The sequence below is a fragment of the Papilio xuthus genome, unplaced genomic scaffold (genome assembly GCF_000836235.2).
Source record: "Papilio xuthus unplaced genomic scaffold, Pxut_1.1 DF826933.1, whole genome shotgun sequence".
NCBI classification, from domain to species: Eukaryota; Metazoa; Arthropoda; class Insecta; order Lepidoptera; family Papilionidae; genus Papilio; species Papilio xuthus.
The window spans coordinates 6,547,204-6,572,962 of record NW_013531716.1 but is presented as its reverse complement, the minus strand read 5'-3'; the positions used below and the strand labels follow the sequence as shown (position 1 = coordinate 6,572,962).

The following is a 25,759-nucleotide window of genomic DNA, read 5'->3' as shown; positions in this document are numbered from 1 at the left end:
ACGAGAAGTCTCATTACAAATGTAATCTTCAATTAAGTCAATTCACAACGCGTTGACCATGAAATGTGACGTTTTATCCGACTACCTACATGTAACTTCACACACAATTAGCTTGTTAAAAACATCTGCCAAGTCAGTTTAGTTTGAAAGTAAAAAGGATTATGTTAACTGTATTAAACATTAAACTATGTATTTGTCGTTTAAAAATAAGACAAAATGTTTTCCCGGAACTACAGATAACAGCGTAATCTTTAATCCAAACCCATGATTCTATTGTCTTAAAAGTCCTTCAAAAAATACGTGGAAACCTTTGAAATATTAAATTCACAGTCGACTTAAATACGTTGTAATTATAAATTGTAATTATAGAACCTTTACATGTATATTTTTAATATGCTGATAATTAATTAAAAAAAATGATGCTCTCAGAGTTTATTATTTCTCTATTGTTTTTAAATGACAGGAGAGGAGTCGCTACAAGTTCAAATATTTTTACAATTTTCTGTATTTCATGGAAATAACCTTTTCAAAAACTAATTTATCGTAAATTTGGACGATTATAAAATAGAAGTCTTAAGTAACTAATCAAGAGCACAAATAACAAGCGACCTATGACTAATTTAGAATAAATTCAATATCTATAAAATAATTATGGCATTCAATTGTACATGACACAATTTCATCTTATTTCAATAACGCCATGGACAGCGTTATATACGCGCCATTTAAGTCGGCACAAGGCAGGACCAAGATTTTGGTTTTAAAAACTGTCGTCCTTGTCTATGGCAATTACGTAATGTAACGTCAATAACATATGCAATGTGCGACAGAGATAACGCTCTACATGTGACAGAGACAACATTCAAAACCGAACACAGCCGATCTTCGCCGAAGTCTCACTCTTCTCGTAGTGCCAACTTAAATGTCGCCTACTGTACATTGTGATGTATGAATATCAATATCAGGAGATGATAGCATATCTTTTATATGATAAAACATAATCGTAGAGCGCGTTCCGATGTTATGTGACAACGCGTTAGACTAGTGAAGTTTTCTCTCGCGCTTTTATAATCTTATGGGGTCCTTATTGTGACTGAGCTTAACAGCTATGGGTACTCGAATGATCAAACTACGAAGTTTTGCCTTTCATATACAATGAAATAATAAGTCACACCATTATAATGAGTCTGTGAATCGGATGCTGGACTGACATTGAATGATGTAGATTGTAGAACAAACGCTATAAAAAAGATTTTTCGCTCTATGGTGTTTGATTCATAAATATCTCTTTTTTATTAAAATTATCTTCTTGGGAACAAAATAAGGATTTGAATATAATATGGATATGGATGGCAAAATATATTGGAATGACTTCAGTCATATTGATCTCGAGCTACAGCGTGTCAAGAAAATAGAAGAATTGATAACCTTATTTTTGAAGTCTGCTAAAAACGATATCCTGACCCATGGGAATTATAGTCAGATGTAAAAATAACGCGAGAGTATATTTTTAACTAAATAATCAATTAAATAAAGTTCAATTCCTTTTTGCATTTGTTTCACGATTTCTTTTTTAAATAGCACAAATGTTATCACAAATTGATAATGAATGTGCATGTAGTTTCCTTATATTTTTATTACTAAATTGTCATAATCCCTTATCGGTTTAACAACCTTTAACTTGGTCATCATAACCCATAATTTCCTTAAACAAAGAGTTCATAGTGCGAGTTTTTAGTAAACTAAACAAGTAAAAATTCGCACTAATCTTTTCGGTACTTGTATGCACATGTTCATGTACATTGGGATACTTTTGAAAGTAATCTCGACCTTGCCCTCTAAGACGGATGTATGTAATTTCGTTGTGAAAATATTTACACAATGACGTGTCCTAATATTACGGCACAACGATAATAAAACGAGTAAACGTTATCAAAAATTTCTTTCCGCTCGTTTACAAATGATGCAGTCTTTTGGTACAAATGACCAGAAATAACGATAAAAATACAAGCCTTTCATTGGCACTTAATTTTTATATGGACAGACATTTGTTCTCAAGCATCCGACAATCTAAATAAGTTTATATTGTCATTGTCTGATTAACCTAATCATCTAAGCTCACAAATCTAACATAAACAACTGCGAAACTACAAAATGTTGTAATAAAATATAAAATGTAACTACCATTCAAGGGATCTTCATTCATAACTCTTGTGTAGAATTTTCTGTGCCGCTTTAATCAACGGAGTTAGAGTCTTTAATTCCATAGCGCATTCGAGGAACGGATGAGCGAGTAATTCGTCTGCAGTAGCTCTCAAATCCACATCTACTTGCAAGCACTTATCCAAGAAGTCTTGGAAATTAGGCGACAAAGATTCCCATCTTGGAATCTTCGGTCGACCAACAGCAGCTATCAAATATAAAGCACGTAGTGGCGTCTCTTTCATATATGGTGGTTCTCCTTCAATCATTTCTATAGCCATTATACCTAGTGACCAAACATCCACCTTTTTACCATACTGTTTTCTAGTCACAACTTCCGGTGCCATCCAATATGGTGTACCAACCATAGTCTGTCTCTTTTCATCACCAACAATATTGGCACAGAATCCAAAATCAGTCACTTTAACCGTGCCATCCATGCCTAGTAGCACATTGTCAGATTTAATATCTCTATGGATAGTTCCCTTTGAATGTAGGAAAGCAATCGCTTGAAGAGTTTCACGGCAAACTGCTGCAATTTGTCCTTCCTTCATGACCACTTCGGTTACAACATCAGTTAACGAGCCGCCATCTAGTAACTCCATAGCAACCCAAAGATGATCGTAACTTAGGAATGCATCAAGGAAGTTCACTAAATTCTTGTGGTGAAATCCTTTTAATACATTGATTTCGTTCAGTATGAGATCTTTTTTGGATTGTTTTGTCAAATCAATATCTTTAATGGCAACTCTTGAGTTATCCTTGCTGTCTATAGCGATGAACACAACACCTGGAGAGTAATATGAATACATTTAAGCTATTTCAAAATAAATTATTCTTAAAGAATTTAACAGCCTTATGGAATTTACTTTGGGTTCCTACTTAGTCTAAAACTGGTATAGTAGTTTTCATGTATCTTGGTGCCTTGGAACATCATACAAAAAGCTATGCACAATTTTAGATTTAGTAGCACACAGGTGATCCTGAGCTTCCAAGATATTTGAAAAGACTTGTACATGGAACATCATACAAAAAGCTATGCACAATTTTAGATTTAGTAGCACACAGGTGATCCTGAGCTTCCAAGATATTTGAAAAGACTTGTAACAATTGTGAAGTATAGAATGATTTAAATTGAATATTTTTGAAAAATAATCTAATTTCCTATAATATTGATCCCGTAATTCAAATATTCATGCCTTTGCCCACTATGAGTTAGTGCCATATGAGATTATATGTGTAAATATTTATCTACATTATCAAATTAACTTTACTATAAATATTTTTAAGAGATAAGAAAAGTTACACTAATTAGAGAATGATGCATAAGCATAGATTAATGAGTAGTACTAAATTAGAGAATAGAGACCTTACTGACTGTATGATTCTCATTATATATCATACAATGATTGTTTTACTAATATCAGATCTTGATGCAATTTGGCATACATATAGAACATAGTCTGGAACTAATAGGCTACTAATTATGTTTTTTTTTATTAAATGCCGCTCTTAGGAGTTGCGGGCCACAGCTAGTGTCTCCTAACTCCTTTCTTCAAAGTAGATCAAGTTATGTATGATGCATGAGTTAACAGTTCAATGAATACCCGATATCCATATTGTATTTTTTTACATTTAATAGCAAAATATTTAAATTTTGCAGTCAATACTTGATAGAATAAAAGTAAATTTTAATAATGTTTCATTATAATACAAGTCAGGAGCCATTTTACAAACTTCCTAATGCTTTTATTATTGCACAATATTAAAAGTGTTATTTTTTTTCTTTTTAATTTGGTTGGTTATAAATCATAAGAATTACCATTCAATCTCTATCAAAAGCAAAGAGGTTGTATAATAGCAGTAAACAAGAACATTTTAGTAAATGAAATTTGTACTATTTACTGAAAAAATTTATTAAAAGACTGTGAGGAAATAACTTAGATTTAGTTAATAATAGGATGAAATTACCTGAAGCTCCAGCACCAAGTTGTTTGATCCTCTCAAACCTTACATAAGGATCATCCTTATTACAAATTCTTTTCAATTCCTCATACACTTCTTCATCAGTCAGCGCTGCATTCATCATCTCCTTCTTCCGTAGAATTGGGCTCTCTTCTGACTCATCTCCTATTAAAGTTAAATCTTGAACCACCGCTGTAAGGTCCATCATTGCATCTTTCTTTTTCATCCCATGTTTGGTAGGTGCCGCGGGCATAGTTTGTCTTTGGGAGAAATTGTCATTTGGTGCAACATCCTCTTCACTACTTTGACCGATAGATAGATCAGAGTCTTGACTTTGGTGGGCATTTTTCTTATCTAATAATTTCTCTATCTCCAAATCCTCTTCAGTGATAGCTTCTTCAGTCACAAATGGTTTGAATGGTTCATCCTGGGCCTTTTCTTTCTTTATTGTATACATATGAAACTTCACAGCCTGAATGGCCGCGTCCGGGTTTTCGTTTTGTTCCGCGGGTGTGATTTGCGTATTTATAAGTCTCAACCATGATGACGGCAGACCTTCCAACATCCCAGTTTCCGAATTTTTACTTACATGGATATGTTGCTTCACGTTGGTAGGCATTCCGATCTCAGTCGCCCTCTCATCCTTATTATGCTGCTTTTTATAAAACAGCTTCCTCAACACACCTCTGCCAGACATTGTGATATCTTTTTAAACACTTTGTAAACAACTAAGCCATCGCAATACACAAATTTTGTAAACGAAACACTACATTTCACGCACCAGATTATTGAAATTAAATCTAATTAAGTATCGTCGAGATAGGAGTGGCTAATCGCGGACGGACAGACTTTTGTAGGCAGAAGACAGACTTTATCACTTGTCAAAATTGTACCAGAAAAAAACTTTATTCCGTTTCACGCTATCAATAACATTTATCCTATGAAAATAAGTAATAATTAATAATTCATTGAATTATTAATAATTACTTATTACAGTTACAGTATTTATATAATTTATTTATAAAATTGTAATTAAGTTAATAGTATTCTGTAAAAAGTAGTTACTACAATAAAAACTGTTCCTTGGTTCTTTATTACTAAAATATACCAGTAACTGGAACGTAATCGTTTTTTGCGTTGGCTGGCGAGCTTGATGATAAACGGAATTTCGAGTGATTCATCATTGTATACGTCACGAAATAAAATATTTTATCGATATGTTAAATAACACTTGGAACAAAAGTATTAATAACACTTACTAAAATGTAACACGATCGAATTGTTGTTTCCATTGATAACAAGATGCAAGAGGTTCATTTGCTTACTCTTGTAGAGTAATAAATTTCCACAATTGACTTTTATACATTTAGGGCCGCGCTCAATCATTTGATGCAACCTAAGGGAGTCTTTTAGTGTAAATTTACTTTTATCTACTTCTAAAAATGGAATAGATGAATTATTTGTAATTATTATTTACCGTAGTAAGACATCCGAAAAAAATCTCTCACCAAAGTTGAACCATTGAATGTCTTATTGAAAACAAGATGTCACACATTATCGTCATCATCATAAACCTGGGTCAATCCAATACTACACCTATCCAAATATAAAAAAATCTACACACACTCATTACATTTCCATTTTAAGACCAATACTTCTACACAGCGTAGTAACAAAAATGTACATCACACCAGATTCTTATATAGTATGTAAATGGTCCCTGATAAGCTCGATTTAACACGCCTCGATAACATTACACACTGAAACCGCAATTAGTTTCACAACAACGTTCATACAATTACTAATTTTACTGATGGATTTGTAATACTAATTTGATATAAGCATTTGCTATTTGCCCTGAATTAGATACTTAGAACTTATTTGTCAAATAAAGTCGTCTGTGAAACGCATACTATTTTGACCGGAAATATTATGTATCAGTTAATTTGTTTATTAGTTAGTTATCCAGCACTTATTAAGACATTGTGAAACAGGGCTTAAGTCAATTATAAATAGATTAAATTATAAGTGATCCGCATAATATTTCCGAATAATTGCCACATTCTACTACGGAAACTTTTAAACAAAAACGTATGTTTATATAATGGATAAGTCAATTTATTAAATTCCTCTGAACCTGTAGATGTGTTTAGGTGATGGATATTATGGATATCAAGGCGTTTTCTACGTTTCACAAATCTCATTGTGTTCTTATTAAGAGAATAAGGGAATAATAATGATTCTTCGTATATATTTAAATGGATAGTTTTGTATGTATGTTTGTTTTATTATATTCTGGGTACAGTAGCGTAGCGAAACATTTTCTCTACAAGGACGGCCGTTTTGTATGTTAATGATATCATTTCATCTTAACTATCGCTTTACTTTTTGTGAAGAAACCCGCTCACGATATGAGATCTCAGTTATTACACGGACTTTCGCGGAGTCAATACTCTCGCATGTTTTTGGTAATTAATGAATTTCGCGCTCATAAGTCTCAAATTCCTCATACTGAATGTAGCTGTGAATGAAAGTGAAATGACATATAGATCTATTTCGGCTATAGTGTAGTAGTCTCCTTTAGTCATCTAAAGTTTAATGTGTTAGCGTAAGTTTACTTGCGTTTGGCTATGTGTTTTTCGTGGTTTCACGCGTCTTGTAACTTTTATCGTAGTTTATTCCAATTAAACCAATGTACTTCTTTGCTAATGTCCCAGACACATTTTTTAATTTATTAACGTGGGCTTACCCCATTAGTAAAATTAGGCCACAGGAGTTTATACATTGTTGAATGACGCGTGCGTTCGCGGCAGCAGGGCGGGCGTTTGCCGCCGCCCATCGGAACAGTAAAATTCAGTCTCGACGTCCACTCCGCGCGGTCCGCCCGTCGTCTCCCGCGGCGACGAAACGAAAATAACTCAAATTAATATTACTCACCAATAATTATAACCATAATAAATATAAGTGATAAATAAAACGCGCCATTTCTGTCGCCATTTTGTTTATGTCATTTTTTAGCGGGAGCGACGTAACGCGACGAAAATTTAAAAATTTGTGCGTTTCGGATACACGGTGTGGAATTTTGTGCACCGAATCAAAGGATTAGCAAAGGATTCTTGTCAACAAGGTAATGAATCGTCGTCATCGTTAAACTATTCCCGTCATGAATAATAAAAATAAAAAATATTTACGCTTCTATTGCCGCTGTGTATCATTGATGCGGTTCCCCTTTACGTACCCGCCTACAACTGTTTAACTACCTTGCATTCCAACCTACTTACAACCCGAGTTCAATTGATGTTAACATTTTAAATACAATTTATTAAACAGAAACACATTATCTCTTTATTAACTTTACAAATATGATTGTTCGTAGACAATAACAAAACTCTAGCTATAGTTAGTTCTAAGGGCTCGACTTCCGCAGCTTCACGACTAAACAAACTCTATTATTTGTTATAGGTACCAACTTAGTAATAGGCAGAACTAAAATTTAATGTCATTAATTTCTATTTGACTTACTATTATTATTACTTCTGATGTTTATTAAAATGTCCCAAAATTATATGAAATATTAGAATATCCGAATTTGCTTGTTCCGGATTCAACGTTCAAAATCAGGGTCTTTTGACAACTCAAAGCGAACTACCTATACAGACACGTATAGTTAATTTTGTGACATACTTATAAGGTAGACCTGAATGACATCTATCAGAATCATTCTATTGTTCTATTAAAAGTACTTAATATTCATTATTTTGTGAACGACGGAGTAGCGTGATTCTTTTTCAAGGCCATTCAGGCAGGACTCTCATTGTTGATAATTACTGCATCTCGTTGTAGAGGTGATTTAGGGACAAAGTTGTTAGCATAATTAGAACGAATTTAACGACCACTGGATAGTATTACAATTTAAACTTTTAGATGATTAAAACTATTTATAGCTTATCTTACTCGTCTAGTAGGTGATAACTTTAAATTAAGCTAGATTAAAACTGTGATACAAGGCATTTGTCGATGCTAAAGTTAACAAGACGCTATATTCCTAAAATTAATGAAAGTTGACGACACTTTTGTTTAATTTTTGTTTCGACATCTATTTTTTTCCCAACTCTCAGTGAACGACGATATCAAAATATCTCGCAATATATGCAGTAGATACTGTATCGTTACATCAAATGATAGGCTATCTACTACGTACTTATTCTTAAATTTGTTGTTGTGGTTTTCCAATCTTTTTCTAATATCTGGAACTTTGTAAAATTGTCACAACTGCACAATTATGTTAGAAATAACATTTTTCACTACATACAAAAGATTGTAGTGCTTTACATCTATGAATTTATGTTGCTTGTCTTTTAAAATTCCTTAAGAGTCAATGAAACCTATTGTCTACAAAACAAATCTAATCATAGCTTAAGTGTTAATTCCTTTAAGACAAACTATGATGCAACTGCGACTATCCGAAAATATACATTTTATAGGTTATAGTTTTCAAAGTGAATATTTTGGCAGAAAATTGTTCTTTTGAGTACATCCTTTAAAGCATCCTTAAACATTTATATTAGTATCCGGTATCAATAGGCCATTCAAGTATTATTAGAAGTATTAGTTTATCGGATAAATATTTATGGTGTCAAAAAATCACATTCGAATGGCAATAAAACAGCCGCAAGACATCTGGCTGGAAAAAAAATTAGCGCAAATCTTTGAAGGCGACTGTGCGTAAAACTGGGACAACATTAGATAAACAGTTTCTACTACGAACTCAAAATGATTTCGTGAAGCACTCGACCATACATGCGTCGTGGTGTTTCTTTACGATATTAGTGTTTTTTTTTTCTTTAATATCTTTAGTAATAAATATTTAATTGTTAACACGACTCTAACTTGGTTGTTTTAAAATTAAACGAACAGTATTCAACCAAAAACTGAAATTTGAAAAAGGAACTGATGCTAGTACGAATTTCAAATCTTGTCAGTTTAAAAAATCGGAGTTGTCTTCCTTTCTGCCTGTGACGTCACCATGGTATCCTATTCGAGACACGATTTCACGCAGAGTTGGCTCAGAGCCATCGTATTTCAGCAGCGGCGTGAAGGTTATGCCAGTATTAGCTATGACGTATGGGTTTTACTCTAAAATATCCATATTTTAAACTTTGTTTACAACGTCTTAAAGGCGGTTGGGACCTAAGAATGGTGTTGTTTTGGTTTATTAAAGTGTAAATAATAATTCAAACCCCATTTCTTTTTGCCTAAATACTGTAAAGTTGATCTTTTCTATTGCAAAGGTTTTCGGAGCTTAGTCCATAAATATTTTAAACTTTTTTCTAGTCCATAATTTCTAATCGAGTAGGGTCATTGACCTTTGCAGAGATTTGGGCGTATTGTTTACGTTATTTCACCGGTTGCCTAGCAGTGCGCCGTTCGGGGGTCGATGTAATCTTAACTCGGTAATCTGTGCCTATTTTCTTAATTTAAGTAGTAGGAGTAAATACCAGCACGAAAATATATTGAGATTTATTACAGAGTAAAAAACATAATGTTATTTTCTCATATTCTATTCATTTATCATATAACAACTTTCAGATTTTAACCATGGAAAGAGTGTTCATCTAAATATAATTGCTACTTTGTATTTTATTAACCTTAAAATATACTTTTTTTCAAAAGGCGACTTTAAGGAAAGCAATAACTGTTATAAAAAAAAGCAAAATTGAACGTAGACAATATGCACTGATACAATACTTTTACGTTACACATTGAACTAAACGGTATCGTGTTACTGAATTGAGAAATGCCACAGATTATGTATGTCAATTCAGTGTGTACGTAGAAACGGGGCGTTGCATGCGAGTTAAATTAGGAAACTCTAGTGAGTGTTGGTACGTATGTGTGAATCGGCCATTATCGGGAGTGTCACGGATATTTTTGGTGAAACGGGACGCTCGGTTAGGGTCTCTCTTGACTGTGCATTATTAAAATCTGACAATGATTAATTCTTCTTTTAAAAGCTACATTTCTCTTTAACTTGTGTTCATTTAAAAATACCTTGAACCCAATATTTTTAAATACTTAATCCGATCCAGCTTTATGGATGAGGACTGAGCGAAATTATACGTTGTCTAGGTTGTACTAGAATGCGCGGAGTATGCATAAATCAATCCTCTCTAGAAAAAAAATTGGGTTATACTAGAATAATTGTAGGTTCTCAATAACTTTCTCATAGCAGTAACGAAAGTTTGAATTGTTTTGGAAAACAATGATAATGTTTTACAAATTGCGTTGAACGGTAATTTGTAAATACACTCCAGTAAAAGAACACATATTTTGATTTCCTTCCTTTATGCTACAGGCTTTTCGCTAAGTAGACAAAAATTGAGAGTTTATTTTATAGTCTAGAGAGAGAGAGGTATATTTATCACTTTTGGATTAACCATATATGAATTATTAACGGTTAAATGACAGCCTATCATTTGAAATATTATACTGTATTTAAGACGTCGCATTCTTTGTTCGTTGCTAATAGTGATTACAGAAGTGGACCAGGAAGACTCCATGGAATCCACGGAAGATTTTGCGATGGTTTATATTGGCGGGAAATATAGTTTGGAGTTCACAAATTGAAGAAGAAAAGTTCAACGATCCTAATGAAATTTTGAAAGGTTTACAAGAAAAAAAGGGACTATTTGGCTATAACTTCATTATCGTTTATCGCATTCTCATGTATCGTTTGTATGTATCACTGGTATTGTGATGGTCGTCTTCCAATTGTCAGCAGTGATATTGTATACGAGCATTCACGCATTACAAATGGCTTCGCTGCGAATAGCTGACGACAAATCAGGTCGTGTTAGGGTTGGCTGTAAAAAAAGGAATGTTACATCTCTTCATACTGAAATACGAAACACAATAACAACAGTAGCTACTCGTAATCTTAAAATTAAGCTCACAAACCTCGTTAACTAGGTAATTGTATGGTAAGACGAGCATTATCTCTATGAACTTCAGGGAAAATTCTTCATTTCCTTTAAGTGCTGAGATGAGGCTAGACATCTTTCTCAGCCTTCCAAAAATGGTATACTATCTAACCATATTTTGTATTCTTTTTCCAAATTTTTAGACAAATATTCCACCTGGCTAGTAATCAATGTACACACAACCCTGTACGGGGTCGCCGGTCGCAGTTAATTGGCACAATTGGGAGCGTCCTTTGCTCGGCAACTTCCTTATGAAGTTGAACTTAATACTGGCTCGGACTTACTTATACGGGCGCTCTCATATTTTCTTACTAATACTATTGTATAGCATTTTATTATCTGTGCTAATATTATAAATGCGAAAGTTTGATGGTTATTTGTTTCCACGTTATTGCAAAAAAGTCGGAAAGTTGAAGGCCGGCAACGCATCTGCGGTTCCTCTGGTATTGCAGATGTCTATGGGCGATGAAACACCTCGGTGTTCACGCTGCTCGTTTGCCCCTTTATCTTAAAAAAAGTCAAACGGATCTGAATGACATTTGGAACAAAGATAAGTTAAAATGAAATAAGCTAGTAAGTAGCTAAAGTAGGCTACTAATTTAGTAAATTTGCGACCATTTTCTTATAAAAGACGGCTGAACACGCTGATGTGGATGTTGGAAGCTTGGATTGAGACCAACAGATTGAATTTTAAGGTCATCCAGCTAAAATTTTTGTCTGGTATTTTAATCGTAAACGATTCTATGTTTAGAAATTACGGCGGAACCGTTTGATGTTTTGTTTACTACTGAAATCAGCTAAGCAAAGTTTATAGCTAACTTTCTTTATAACAGAGCGTTCATTAATGAGTTTTGTTTGTGTAATGTGTTTTTGATGTAGATATTCAAAGAGTTTTTACTCGTAAAAAGCTGAGGTTTTTATATTGCTGCATATTCAAGTCGATTATAACCACTACAATGTAACATAGTTTTTGTTGCACTAAAGAATAACCAAATATTATTTCAGTTAATTTTTTCTATCTTTTTTTAATCTAAACACATTAAATAATAGGCAATTAGTTCTCATTTTCTTTTAATTACCTATCCCTTTCTAACAAATAAGAAATAATGAGATGCAATAAGGGAAATTGAAAACCTTCATTCATCAGTCGTAACGCAGAAAACATCTACATACGCCCATTTTTCATGTCGCAATAGTTCACCGGCAAATTCAGTAAATGTTACTAGGGGATTTACAAGTTAAAAAATACTTAAATAAGTTATTTTAAACCAGATGTCCGATGATGGGCTAGATTAAAAATATCATCTAAACGTCATTATAACAGGAAAGCATGATGCGATCCAAAATGGCGGCTATCTGTTTCATTCGGCGTGCGTTGTAACGAAATAGGTTATTTTTGTTGAGCATCGCAACAGCTGCTTGTTAACACTTTCGATGCTTCCGAATGCCGCAGACTGTTTCTAGGAAGTCCACTGGAATTCTAAATCCAGTTCATTTTACTTTTTTTATCTCGACATCTTTTGATACTTTGTTCTAACCTAATATGGCGTAATATATTAGTGTTATGATGTCTTTTTTAACTTTGCAAGACAAACAACTGTGTATTATGTAAATTATGCATGCTTAAATCTAAAAATTAAAATTACATTTGTAAAGATTTAAATGAAAATATTTTTTTCGTGCAGAAGTAAACGGCAAAAAGTATTTTGTCTATTTTGAATGAGGCGTTGAAAAGAATAACCTAAAAATTATTCGTTATCATATAAAAACTTATTGGCACGAATACGAACTAATTGCCAACACGTTAATTAATAATACAAGGACACTAACGCCCCCTGGGCGCTCATTATGTCAATATTTATGAATATAATTGACATATCATCAATATCTCACACTAGGGCTGCTCTTTTCTGAAGCAGTGAAAGTTGGAAGATGTCCAAAATATCTATACTTTATAAACTACAATATACATTTTAATGCGGCATTATTAAACGATTTAGAGTATATTTTATAATAATCAATATTTCGCTTAACTTAAGTGGCCACGGAATCTAAAGTAGATCTTAATATACTACCGATATGGTAACTAATGGACTTTTGAAGAAGATTAATGATCTTTCATGACTCTCATTCTCTTTGATGACTCGTCATTTGTCCATGTATTTATAGGAAGATCCTATCTTTATGCGCAAATCATTTTCATTAACTGTAGCGTAAGCTGATGCCAAAATATAGATGATGAAATATAAAATATTAACAAAAATGTTGAATTATTTTTAGGGTTCCGTACCTCGTAGGAAAAAACGGAACCCTTATAGGATCACTTTGTTGTCCGTCCGTCCTTCTGTCAGGAACCCTTTTTGTAGTTTTCATTGCTATATAGTAAGCTTAATTTATGGTCATGTATGCCAGGTTCCTTTTTCATATTAAAAATTATGAAAAAAACAACATTCCGCAGGCAATGTAGTTAGTATTGTCATGAGAACTCCATCGCAATAAATTTGGTGAAAGTGTTTTAAACAGATCTAACCTTGGATCTGTTTTTTTATTAATAAAAACTTTTTACGTAGTTAAATTAAATGGTTTGCTTTAATCACCTTTAACATTTTTAAAATTTCAGATCCCATAACGAAACGCATATCGAAAGAGACAGCGATTCGTATAGGCGAAAGACCGCGGACGTTCGAGACAGCACCCGAAACTACGAGCCGGTGGCGTCCAACATGACGTCCACCGACACATCGACCTCCAGCCAACAATGCACAGCCCCAGAAGACCACAAGCGGACCTTCGACGATGCGTTCCTCAATAGACTGAAAGCTCTCGTCGAAAGGTTGCGACTTGACAACGCCAACTTGAAGAAAGCTCTAGACTCCGAGCGGGGCGAAGTCCGAGCTTTGAAAGCCCGACATGAAAGCACAATCAGAAATTTAAAGACTGAATACAAAAAGAAAGAAGAGTTCTTAGAAAAACAATTAAGAACGTGTTCTATAAAACCGGAGAAGTTAGAAGATAGTCAATTAAATTGCAACAAAATTGTCGAATTAAAACGATTAACGACAGAGATTCAGTCTTTGAAAGCGGCGAACAGGGGCCTTCATGAGAAACTCAAGGTGCGTACCACATTTTCAATAACCACGTTATAGTTTTTTTTAATATGATAACATCGACCTACTGCAGAACAAAGGCCTTTGAGTCTTTCTTTCAATATTTTTTGGCCATTCTTCCTTTAAAACGTTTAGTTATTATACTTTATCCCTGTTTATAGCAATTTTAAATCACTCTGCATTATTACCGACTACCTATAAATTAGTTTACTTTCTCTTAGCAGCTTGTAGTCTATGAATATTATGGTTCAACAGAAAAAAACGTGCATTAGAGAATTATCCGAGTCAGTTACGAGTATGTTATACGCTTAAGAGGATTACAGGAATGCATTAAATTCTACTACTTAATTCATAAAACTATCAGGAGATATTATTTTTCATAGAAACAATGTTAATGTTTTTATTTAAATTTACTACATTATGTTAGTGGTACATTAAGCAATATAATTATTATCTTGCATGATTTTAAAACACGAATAAAATTAGCATCTCAATGTTTTTAAAATCTTAAAATTAAAAGCAAAATAATTAAGTAATATTTCAATAATAAACACTAATAAACTCACTGAAATACCTATAAGAAGTACAACGAAGATTTCCTTCACATTCTCATTATTTAGAGGCTTTTTTTCTTTATTCTCATCACCGTAAATTGATTTACCATTTGTCCGATATAGACTGTACTCGTCTGATTTACTCCAGTGCTGCAAAATTCCTCCTTGATTTAAATGATGAAGGATGTTGTTCAGCTTTGGTAGATATGGACTTCCATATCTCAACCCGTAAACTATAGAACATGGTACTGGACATTCTTCTACCGTGTGGAATAACGGTCTTCCATTAATCATATTCGATTGCTGTCTGCTTATGAACTGAGCGTCTGTCTTCCTCAATAAAATGGCGTATTGGAACTGTCTTTTTACAATCGCTTGCTTTATTTGCGAGTCGCCGAATATTTGTGTCCGTTTTCTAATTACATTATAGTACTCGCCACCGAGACTTCTATTGTAGATATGTAAATGTCGATTGTGTACCGCAAAGGTCAGATTTGTTTGTAGCAGTTCGGATAGTGTGTTTATATCTGGTTTGTATCGTGGATAAGCTATTGCTGATGTTATGATGCCCTGTAATTAGATAAAATAATATTTATTTACTATCTGCTAAGAGTTTTATACTTTTTAAATGTTTATCTGTACTAGGGGTTAGACAAAATGCATTCACGTCAAAGCTATTCCATAGCGAACTTCAAGATTGTATGGAACTGACGCGCGACAATCACGTGGCTTATCGAAAGTTATTGTCAGTTCTATACATTTTTGAAGTTCGTTATGGAATAGCTTCGTAGCGAATGCACTTTGTCTAAACCTTCCAAGTTTTAAAGGAAAAGAGGTAGATAAAAAGATGTGGGTTGATTGAATTACTGTATAGTGCAATATACAAAAATGTTTTTAGTTTAAATGTAAATGATCATATGAATACGTACATCAACAGCGCAATCGACGACTAAAGAATAAATCATAATCAGAAAAACAACGCATCGAAATATAGGTCCTGTGAATTTGATATCAACTGTCTGTCTTATGAAGCACTTTATTAAGTCTACAACTGTCGACGATGCATTTCTCTTATCCTTTAAATTCCAAATTCCTTTCTCTAAAGCTCTTGAAACAAGAGCGACTGATATAAAGAAGATGACGTTGAAAATACAAAGCAGTAACATGTCCACTGATATAAGCTTTAACGTTGTCATAAATGTTGATTGTTTCAAAGATTTCTTCACTAAGAAACATAATTCATCTTGTACTAAAGGATATGTCGTATCAATATATCCGTAATATGAATTCTTAAGGATTCTTGAATTCAATTCTAAATCAGTGTATCCATCAATTAAATCCGCAGTAACTCCTGTAGCTGTTCCATTCTTTAGTAAATCTCCCACAGTGTTCGCATCTCGTGGTGCTAAAGGTTTGCAAGTGGCATTTAGTATTTTCATTACTGTTTCGGCGAGCCTGGAATCACAGTATACTGGTCCATTTTCATTAGATACGAAGATTTTTCGAAACACACTCAAACGTAATTCTTGACGGAATAAATTATTGTATTGTTGAGCAAGTAATCGACCTACGTCTTTTACATTTGTAACATCTCTTATTTCGTTATTAAAAGGATTATAAGTATACATAATCAAGCGATGGCAGTACAATACCATGACTGAATTTGTTATGCTCCGGCTTAGAAGAAGACGGAAATGTAATTTCATGGTGTAGAAGAAATAACTGTCCATCTCAACTGGTGTGTTGATGACGAATATAACTGCACTTCTTGGCTTGAAGACTCCTGTTCTCATCAGAGCTTCGATAACAAATTCACTTCCATCCAAAGATAGTTGATTGGATGTCACTAGATACGCAGTCGCGCCATGTCTGTTTATTCTTGGTTTGACTTTAGTTTTGTTCGCATCAGGACAGCCGTTGAGGAGCATAACAGGGTAGCCGTAGCCATTATTCTCTGTGTATTTTAAGATCCTATTTTCAAAGTATGTGAAGTCACAAAAGGTAATAGTAAAGAACCATTGCTTGAAAGCGTTGAATATTTTCTCTACGACTTCGAACGCGTATTCCGCTTTAAAGGAAGTTTGGTTGTGATAGGTAAAAATTTCCTTGGACAGAGGACTATCTGGGTCTATGGAAATTGAAGGATGAATGAGAGCGATGATTGTTAGTATTAGAAACATTGTAAGCAGCAGTTTGTGCCAGGAGTTAGTCGCGGACTGCGAAGTTTAAGGTCATTTAGTACTTTATAGCAAATCATTAAGTGAAGCTTGAAGCAGTCAATAAAAGCTCAATAAGGGCATGTCAATTATCGGCGCAAAGATAATATTGGCTGAATTGTAATAAGTTGACAATATTATGTTTACAATGTTTAGTAAGGCGATAATGAAAAGCAAACACGACTTTTTTTTTATTCTAGTTTTTCCTAGAAATTAAGAAGCAGCTAATGTAGAGTGCATATTATAAGATTTAATGTATCTTGTAACACTTTTAGGAATTTTCACGTTTGCCTTATGGATTTGAATAGCAATTTTTTAGTTCAACATAAAAGTAGCTAATCATAAGTTTTTTTAAGACTTAACAAATTTCGACTGGAATTCTCTAATGTACCGTGATAATATCTGATTATGTATTTATTTTAGTCGAAATGTGTAACATAGATCTTTAAAATATTTTTTCTCATCTGAATTCACCTGAAATTGTTTTTTAACTTTCTCCGATTACAGTTTTAAACAACGAACTTATTTCTCTTTTTAAAAGTTGTATTGTGTTGTTAACAGGTGGCGCAGACGGCGGAATGCGCGCGCGCGGCTGAGCTACGTGCGCAATGCGCACGACATGCGGCGACAGAACTAACAGCGCGTAGGGACGCGCGCGCGCAGTGCCATAAACTGGTATGTTCACCCTACGACAACCACTTACAGTGAAATATGAAAATCGAATACTGTTGTAGTACACTGTTAGGACCGTTAGGTAGTTAAGGTTTTCAAGAAATTAGATTCAGAAAAGACGACGACTAGCCTGTTGAAACAGTGCTTTATAGATGAATCTCAAGGGTATAGCCACCCTGGATATTTTAATGCGCTTCTATTATACGTAAATATGTAATCATAAGTTTCCAAGCTCAAACTCATTATTAATATGATAATATGTTTTTGTACGATTGTTTTGGAAACCCACTATTAATAAAAATCTGAACTGGATGATACCGGATGTATTCCTGATGGAATTCTAAATCCTGCAGTGAGCTTTCAAAGGAGACCATGACTTTATAATAGTTTGTTTATTTATATTTACAACGTCCCTTTCATTTATAATGACGTCATAGCTGACACGTGTGATGACGGTCGCATCTTGTTTTGTTTACATTTCGGTATTTATGGTGGTTTCACACGAGGACAGTGAAGTACAGTTATTGATACCCAGTCACAACAGTACTATTTAACAGTTGTTCGTTCAAACAAAAGCAGAGTAGTATATACTATGTACTGCTCTGTCTCATTGTTCTGGCCTGGTGTGAAACTAGCATTAGTTTGGTTAATGTGGTTGTATTGTTCTCAGCTGGAGGAAATCAAATCGAAAGAGCGAGTGATAGCACAGCTGCGGCGGGAGGCGGCGCGAGCGACGGCATCGCACAACGAACAGGTAAGACCGGATATTTATAATTTTTAAAAACTAAGGAAAAAAAAATTGTATAGAATAATACCAAAAGCGGAAGTCAAAGGAGCGACGAGAAGGAATGAAATTTTAAAGTCATTAACTAGATGGCGCTGTTCCTAAAAAATTATTTTTATTGCGTTTAACTTTATCACAAAATAGTGTAAAATAAAATGGATTTTCAATTTCTTAATTTATTCTTAGGTTTTACCGTTCTATTTAAAATTACAAAATGAATATTAACATGTGAACCGTTAAAAACTGTATCAAAAAGCGTTATATAATAGTTTACTTATAAAGCTCTATAAGGTCTTAGTTTTGTAGTTGCCTGTATTTATTTCATTTTAAAATAAAAATCAGTATTATTTTTATATCTCTACCATAATCGGAAAAAAGCAATTTTTGAAACTTGTACAAAAATGGACTATTTCTGACTATAAAGATTTTGACAATAAGCTTTGACTAAGCATTGTAGTAATCTTTACTGAGGCTTTAATAATGTTTGTTAACGGTTAAATTATGTTTTATACATAATTCAAATAGCGTACGTGAATATATCATTAGCTATTCATAACTCAGATCAGGTTTACTATTTCCAGTGACGAAGGAACGGCTTACGATTTCTGGGAAATGTCGTATACACTCACTATATTATATATACACTTATTTACGTATTACTTTGATGTGCCTGGTTTTTAAAGATTTCATACATTTAATTTTAAAAAGTCAGTAACCGTGGCATTCTAAGACCAAAATGACAGTTCAAAACATATTGATGTCTCTATTATGTCAAAGACAATGACAGAAATAACGATATGTTTTATACTGAGATTTTATTCACGAAAACCCACGGTAAATCACCGAAATAAGCATTTTAAATGAATACAAAAGGTAAGTTTAAGTTATAATTTTATTATAATTATGTTTATAATCTGCATTTAATGCATAAACAATCAGATCAAAGAATTTATATTAGAATTTTAAAAGAAATGAACAAAAATTAAGCAAGAAAATTTATGCATTTTTTACCAAGTTCCAGCTCATTTTAATAAGATGTTTAACTTTTTGTTCAATTAAAAAAAAACAGCAACGTGCACAAAAATCAATGCAAAGTTTTTGTTTCGTGATTAACTTGTTGGGAAAGAATCCCAGAGGAAGTATCGGGTTACTGAACTGAGGCATCCTAAAACAAAAACCACTAACAACTGAGAATCCAAAACATGTAGAGAGTGTGTGAATTTGCCTTAGGCGATTGTACTGTGGGCGCAATTTTTAAGGAATTCAAACCCCTGTTTTAATTTAAACTACCTGTCGCCCGCGACTCCGCCCGCGCGTAATTACAAAAAAAAAACTATGTGTACCGGTACTTCCAGACTATGTTCTAAATTTTGCCAAATTTCATAAAGATCCGTTGAGCCGTTCCGGAGATACCTTGAAACAAACATCCAAATATTCCCATTTATAATATTAGTAAGAAGTAAGATGTGGCTACAAGTTTTATGTTTTTATACAGGTGTTAGGGTAATGGAAATACATGCTTATAACAACAGGTCAGCGTTGCTTCAGACGATGGCAGTTAAGATAAGGCCAGCTGCTATAGCGCATATACTTTCCATATTCCCGTTTATACTCTTTGTATTTTCATCATGGTACTGCGGTCCTAGAGTCATAATTTTAAACGTTACTATATTTTATAGGATAAAAAAGTTATCAATTCATCGTAACACGAAAAAGGTTCAAAGAATATTCAAAACAACTAGGTATTTGACACAAGTATGTCTGAATTAAGTGGGAAGTTAACAAAGTTGTGTTCAATATTTTGACGTGGCCGTTTTTATAAGTCTAGTAAAATATTGTCTAATTGCTTGTATTGCAACTTCATTAGATTTATTTTAGGTTTATATAAATACAAATGCTGATAACTTCGTATAGACCAAATAAGGAAAATTATTTTATTATACTTACTTAACTAAAGTATCGTAGTTTGTTTATTCAGTTTAAAATCGTATACAAGTAGAACCAGGAAAAATTAATACAGTCCCATTATCATTCTCTGGAGTTGCGCGTCGAAACACAAAACGAAATACTCGATAGTGACTCGCGGACAGACAGATCAAGCTGAGTTGCCGTGGAGTGCGCACGCGTTGCCATCTTGGATTTGAAACTGTCATAGAGCGTTACGCATTCTGTTTGAAAATAACGTTCAAAAACCGTCGTGTGAACAACATTGTTATATTAAAAAAGTGATCAGTATTTGTGACTTTTAGTGTTAATTTAATTGTTTTCTATTTGATTTAATAGTTATAAACTGTTGACTGTGAATGTGCAGTGACTGGGGAGTCGTGATCTAACTAAATTGCTTTGACTTCGTATTTCGGATTTACTTTCTATCGTTGTAAGTATTTTATGTTTTAGTTTCACAGGTAAAGATATTAGAAGTAAAAGATTTAATATGGTTTTCCAATCTGTGTTAAATTCAAATAAAATTTAAATAATTACCGTTAGATGTAATGTAGTAGGTCAAATCTTTTGAATTGTTATGTATTTTGAATATTTATGATGTTAACAGTTACGTATTTATTTGGGGCAAATGGTTTCATATAATAAATACAGAAATCATGTGAAAATAAATTATTTCACGACTTAAAAATTCAAAGCTTCACATATTTACATATTTGATATTTTTAATTTCAATGTTAGCTTTTGCTCGCGATTTTGTCCGCGCGAAATTAAAAAAAAATAAACAAGTAACCTATGTGTTCTTTCAGACGAGGTTATATATCTGTGGTGAATTACATCGCGATTAGTAAAGGCGTTTTAAAGATTTGTAGTAACAAACATCTAAACATTCGCATTTATAATATCAGTATGATTTAATAACTTCGTTACATGTTCTTATGATCCGATTAAGCTTCAGTAATATGTTTTTGCTTTCCTCAAGAGACGGGAAGAATAATGTAGGTACAGGTTTGATGCATAGGACTATAGGAATTCAAATAATCTACCTCTGCAAAGTCTGCTTGATCGTAAAAAATACTATTAAATTTTACTAAGTTAGCTCAAGTCAGCTTAAAGGCACGAGTCCGTATGATTTACCTACTTAATGTCAGATATTACTAAAATTTTTGCCTTTTAGGTGCAAAGGGAAAAGAGGAAAAAAAAACTATGCTGTTTTTTATTTTTCTAATAACACTGTAAATCAACTACAGCATATGAATTTAAATTAAAACATTTCCGATAATTTTTAATATGCAAATTAGATTATTAAAAAAATCATATGGTAACCCTAGTTTGACGGCCAGTAGCTTTAGGTTATTGGCCTTTAAAGACTGGTTTCATGTCTTATAAAAAATAAATAAACAAAAAGCATGTCTTCATTTTATGTCCGGACAATGATTTGAATTTAAAATACACTACGACCACATATTGTCATAAGAAATGTCTAAAACGCATTCAAATAATGTTCTAAAAATGTTTTATAGTGAATGCAGCCTTTACGAATACAAATTAGGAAGTTATACAAATTATATTACACAATATTAATATGTTAACGTGTTAAATTTGTTAATTTGGTAAGAACCTACTTTGTAAATATTTAGGTTTAGTAATACTTTCTTTTGGTGTAAACAAAATTTCTTAAATTTTTATCCGACTTCAAAATACGGAATTATGTTCACTTGATAATTTGGCACTAATTTTTGTACTAAATTTATTAAAATTGTGTAGTTTGTTGTTTTTAATAAATTTATGTTAGGTTACTTTATGATTCAAATTCATGGATTGTCCCACGTATGAGTCAACAATGGAGATTTATCGACATCATTCATTGCTAAGTTTATAATCGAAACTATTTCATTGCAATTTTCAACAATTTTATGTAGTATCTTTTTAAAATAGTATTAAAATTTTCTTCACTTGTTTCAAATCTTAATCAAACCAATGGATAGTTACCAGTATAAATAAACATTTAGTCGTATACAAAATGTAATCCAAAATTAAACTGACGTGTGCCTCTTAAAACGACTACAGACTGATTCCTGAATGAGATTTCTGAATACCAAATTAATTCATAGTACTGGAAAGTTCTTTTTGCTTTTTAAATTGTATTTGCAAATCCTATTTCCCGTCTTGGATAATTTCTATTTTCATTACCATCAGTTTTGCCGCGACCAAGTACAAAAACGTGACGACCGCCCATCTCTCCAGTATTCCATATAATAAATTACTGTCATTCGGTCTGTCTGTCGGCTCGCAAAGAACTTTCTATAGGTACTGCGCGGCAAAACTACACTTCGCTGGCAATTGATCGTGCTTTCAAATTAACTTTAGCTATTAGGTATATGGACTTCAAATAGACGGTTAATGATTTCAGAGCGACGTAAAACTTCAAAATAACTAACAGTAATTTTATCAATTTGTTGAGTCTTTGATAGGCAATTTTTTGGAGTTGCGAAAGTGTTTTTATAACCGAACGAATGTTACTGTATCTTACACATTGCAAAAAGCAAAACGTTTTAACGTTTTGCCTTTTGGGGTTTGTCGAAATCTTTATTTATATTGCCTACAATTTGATATCAGATGCATGTCCTATGTCATCTTATTATTTATTAGAAAGACTTGTTAATATGTATTCTTGTCTTCAATGATGTTACGTAACAAGTCAATAGAGATACTGCATTATGCCATACTCTCAAAAATAGGCTTGTTATCTTTGTTATAATTATCTTCCCTGCACGTCCTTATCTTCTATGTATGCGTTACTGTCTGAATAAAAAAATATTGCATCATAACTATAGTTTGATTAAAGTAATTTGATACTTATCTTAATAGCCTAAGAATACTTTTACATTGATAATTCTTAAAATCACTAATCAGTACTTTTATTGTGACATTTTTGTAAAGTTAGATAAATATTTTAAAACTATTAAATGGTATTTACCGCAATCAAAATCGATAAGTGGTCCACACATTTTAACTTACCGTAGCTTTCTGAGACCAATTTTTGGCAAAACAGATATGTTATAAACGGGGATTTTTGTTTTAGAAACCCACGATTAAACAGTAGTCAATCTATAACTGATTTGGCGATGCATACTAATCGTGATATCATTTATTGTGTTTAATTGTTAAAATCACGATTAAACATAACTAAACCGAACAATGGGTTGTGAGAAGTGACGTAACGCCTCGATGCTTGTATTTATTTTACCTTTTTTTATTTTACCAATTTAATTTTGTTGTGTGATTTTAAGACAGTTATAAAATAATATTAAGTTCAGTAGTAATTAAGTAGTAGAAGAATAACTGTAAGAGGTTGATATAAGAGAAAAAAAATGTTTTACAATCTGTGTCTTTAGAAAATGAGTCTTTTAATGACGTCACACTTGAAATAGCTAGCTAGTAGTTATTACAGTCAATGAACACGAAATTTAAGAGAGAAAATTACGTAAAACCATATCACATGAATGTGCCATGCGTGCCTTTGTATTATAAACTAGAAGACTTTCTTTTACAACGAATTTCTCCATATGCAATTCTAAAAGTTAACAAGATATGCGATTATGAGTTTTTTGACTATCGTAATAAGAGTGTGTGTGACCATAACGCATATGGGAAGATGAGACCATAAATAAGTCAATGGCATTATAACGGATTCTTGTCGCGTATGTACAAAACTTCTTTCATGCACCGAACGCATATGCATTATTCCCTTAATATTTGATATAAAAACTTTTTATTTTTTATCTGCAAGTTATATGTGGTGATATTTTGATTAATTTTGATGTTTAATATTGCTTTAATACCTTTATATATTTTAATCGTAAAAAAAATAAATAAATAAATTCTAAAGCCGTCTCTAATTCTAAACTTTTATACGATGGAACAAATAGTTGTTTATGGCTCTCCCATAGAGGAATAGGTCAGTGTCGAGTATTTATGGTATTGTTTCAGTTTAGGAGAGACTTGCAACGATATTTTGAATATTGCCTATTAGCCATAGACAAAGTTTGAAGTAATAAAAAGACAAAATAAGGGCAAAGGTATTCCATGCAGCTTATTCTTTTAAAATATTAATAGTATTTTCGCATGTGTCTTTCATGGTAATAGCAAATAATATAATTAGGGCGAACGTTATAATGTTGCGCGTGTGAAAAATTCATTAGTTTGATATTTTTTCTCTCGACCTCGGCACATTGTCACGAATCTCTTTACTAATTAAAACGTTATTACAACAAACAATGTGATCATTTTGATTATTAAAAAAGGCAAAATTTATGTTTATTTTTCCACATTGAAATTATTATGTCTAGTTCTATATTAATTATAGCTTTCGCTCGCGACTCTGTCCGCGTGGAATTAAAAAAAACTTAATATGTGGCCTATGTGTTCTTCCAAACTATATTGTATGTTAATGCAAAATGTCAGCGAGATCCGTTCAACCGTCCCGAAGATACCTTCAAACAAACATCCATCTATCCATCTAAACATTCGCATTTATAATATTAGCAAGATTCTCTACTAAAAAATAGCTTCCAAAAACAGTCAAATTCTAATAAAATGCCTTTAAATTTTTCTTAACACGTAATGGAATTTTTCTTTTTATTCCTTCGAACGTAAACATGGAAAAAAATCGAGTTCTTATTGTGTTAGTAACTTTATTGATTTCTCATGATCAATTTCGATGTTATACCAAATTTATCAGCAGTATTTGTACCACTATAGTAACCTGTTGTATTGTTAACATTAGTAAGGCCATTCAATTGAGCCCTCGACCTCTTCCATCGGCCATTGTCTGCGCGGGAAAAAAACAAACAGAATTGTTTTTATAATCTTTATTATGACTTGTCTCTCTATTTGCATTCAATAGGCATTGATAACTTCTGTGTAAGCCATCATTGCTGTTTTGATGCAGTTATTCTTTTACTGGAGACAGAAAGGAAATGTTTTTAGGTTAGTTTTATGCACGTGTTTTTGGTTGTCTTATTGGTTGTTACAATTTATATCCACACTAGCTGTCGCCCGCGACTCCGTCTGCGCGGAATTAAAAACAAACTTAATAAGTATCCTATGTGTTCCTCCAATTTCACCAAAATCTAACTAACTCAACATTTGCATTTATAATATTAGTGAGATAAGACTTTCAAGCAATTGCAGATTTCTTTCTTAAATTAAAGAGTGATTAATTGTAGATTTTAATAGTTTATAGTATATCTTGATAACATTTTCCTAGTAGTTTTTCTCATCGAAAATCGACCTCATATAATGAAAAATATATTTCAAGATAAAACTAAAAGAT

The 25,759-nt window shown here is 32.8% G+C and overlaps 2 protein-coding genes across 2 annotated transcripts in view; one reads left to right on the top strand and one right to left on the bottom strand.

The window, feature by feature from the left end:
• Positions 1-224: 224 nt before the first annotated feature.
• Pak3 (p21 (RAC1) activated kinase 3) lies at positions 225-5,040 on the bottom strand. The gene is made up of 2 exons (XM_013318013.1): positions 4,174-5,040; positions 225-2,992 (listed from the first exon to the last, which is right to left on the bottom strand). The coding sequence occupies exons 1-2, from the start codon at positions 4,862-4,864 to the stop codon at positions 2,199-2,201; spliced, it is 1,485 nt and encodes a 494-aa protein (XP_013173467.1). The 5' UTR covers positions 4,865-5,040; the 3' UTR covers positions 225-2,198.
• Positions 5,041-7,010: 1,970 nt separating this feature from the next.
• Pif1A (PFTAIRE-interacting factor 1A) overlaps positions 7,011-25,759 on the top strand; it is a 90,370-nt gene continuing 71,621 nt past the window's right edge. Inside the window, exons 1-4 of the mRNA XM_013317925.1 lie at positions 7,011-7,294; positions 13,768-14,260; positions 17,586-17,699; positions 18,367-18,450. Of these exons, the coding sequence (XP_013173379.1) occupies positions 13,871-14,260; positions 17,586-17,699; positions 18,367-18,450 (588 nt within the window). The 5' untranslated portion in view covers positions 7,011-7,294; positions 13,768-13,870. The remainder of the gene's footprint in view (positions 7,295-13,767; positions 14,261-17,585; positions 17,700-18,366; positions 18,451-25,759) is intronic.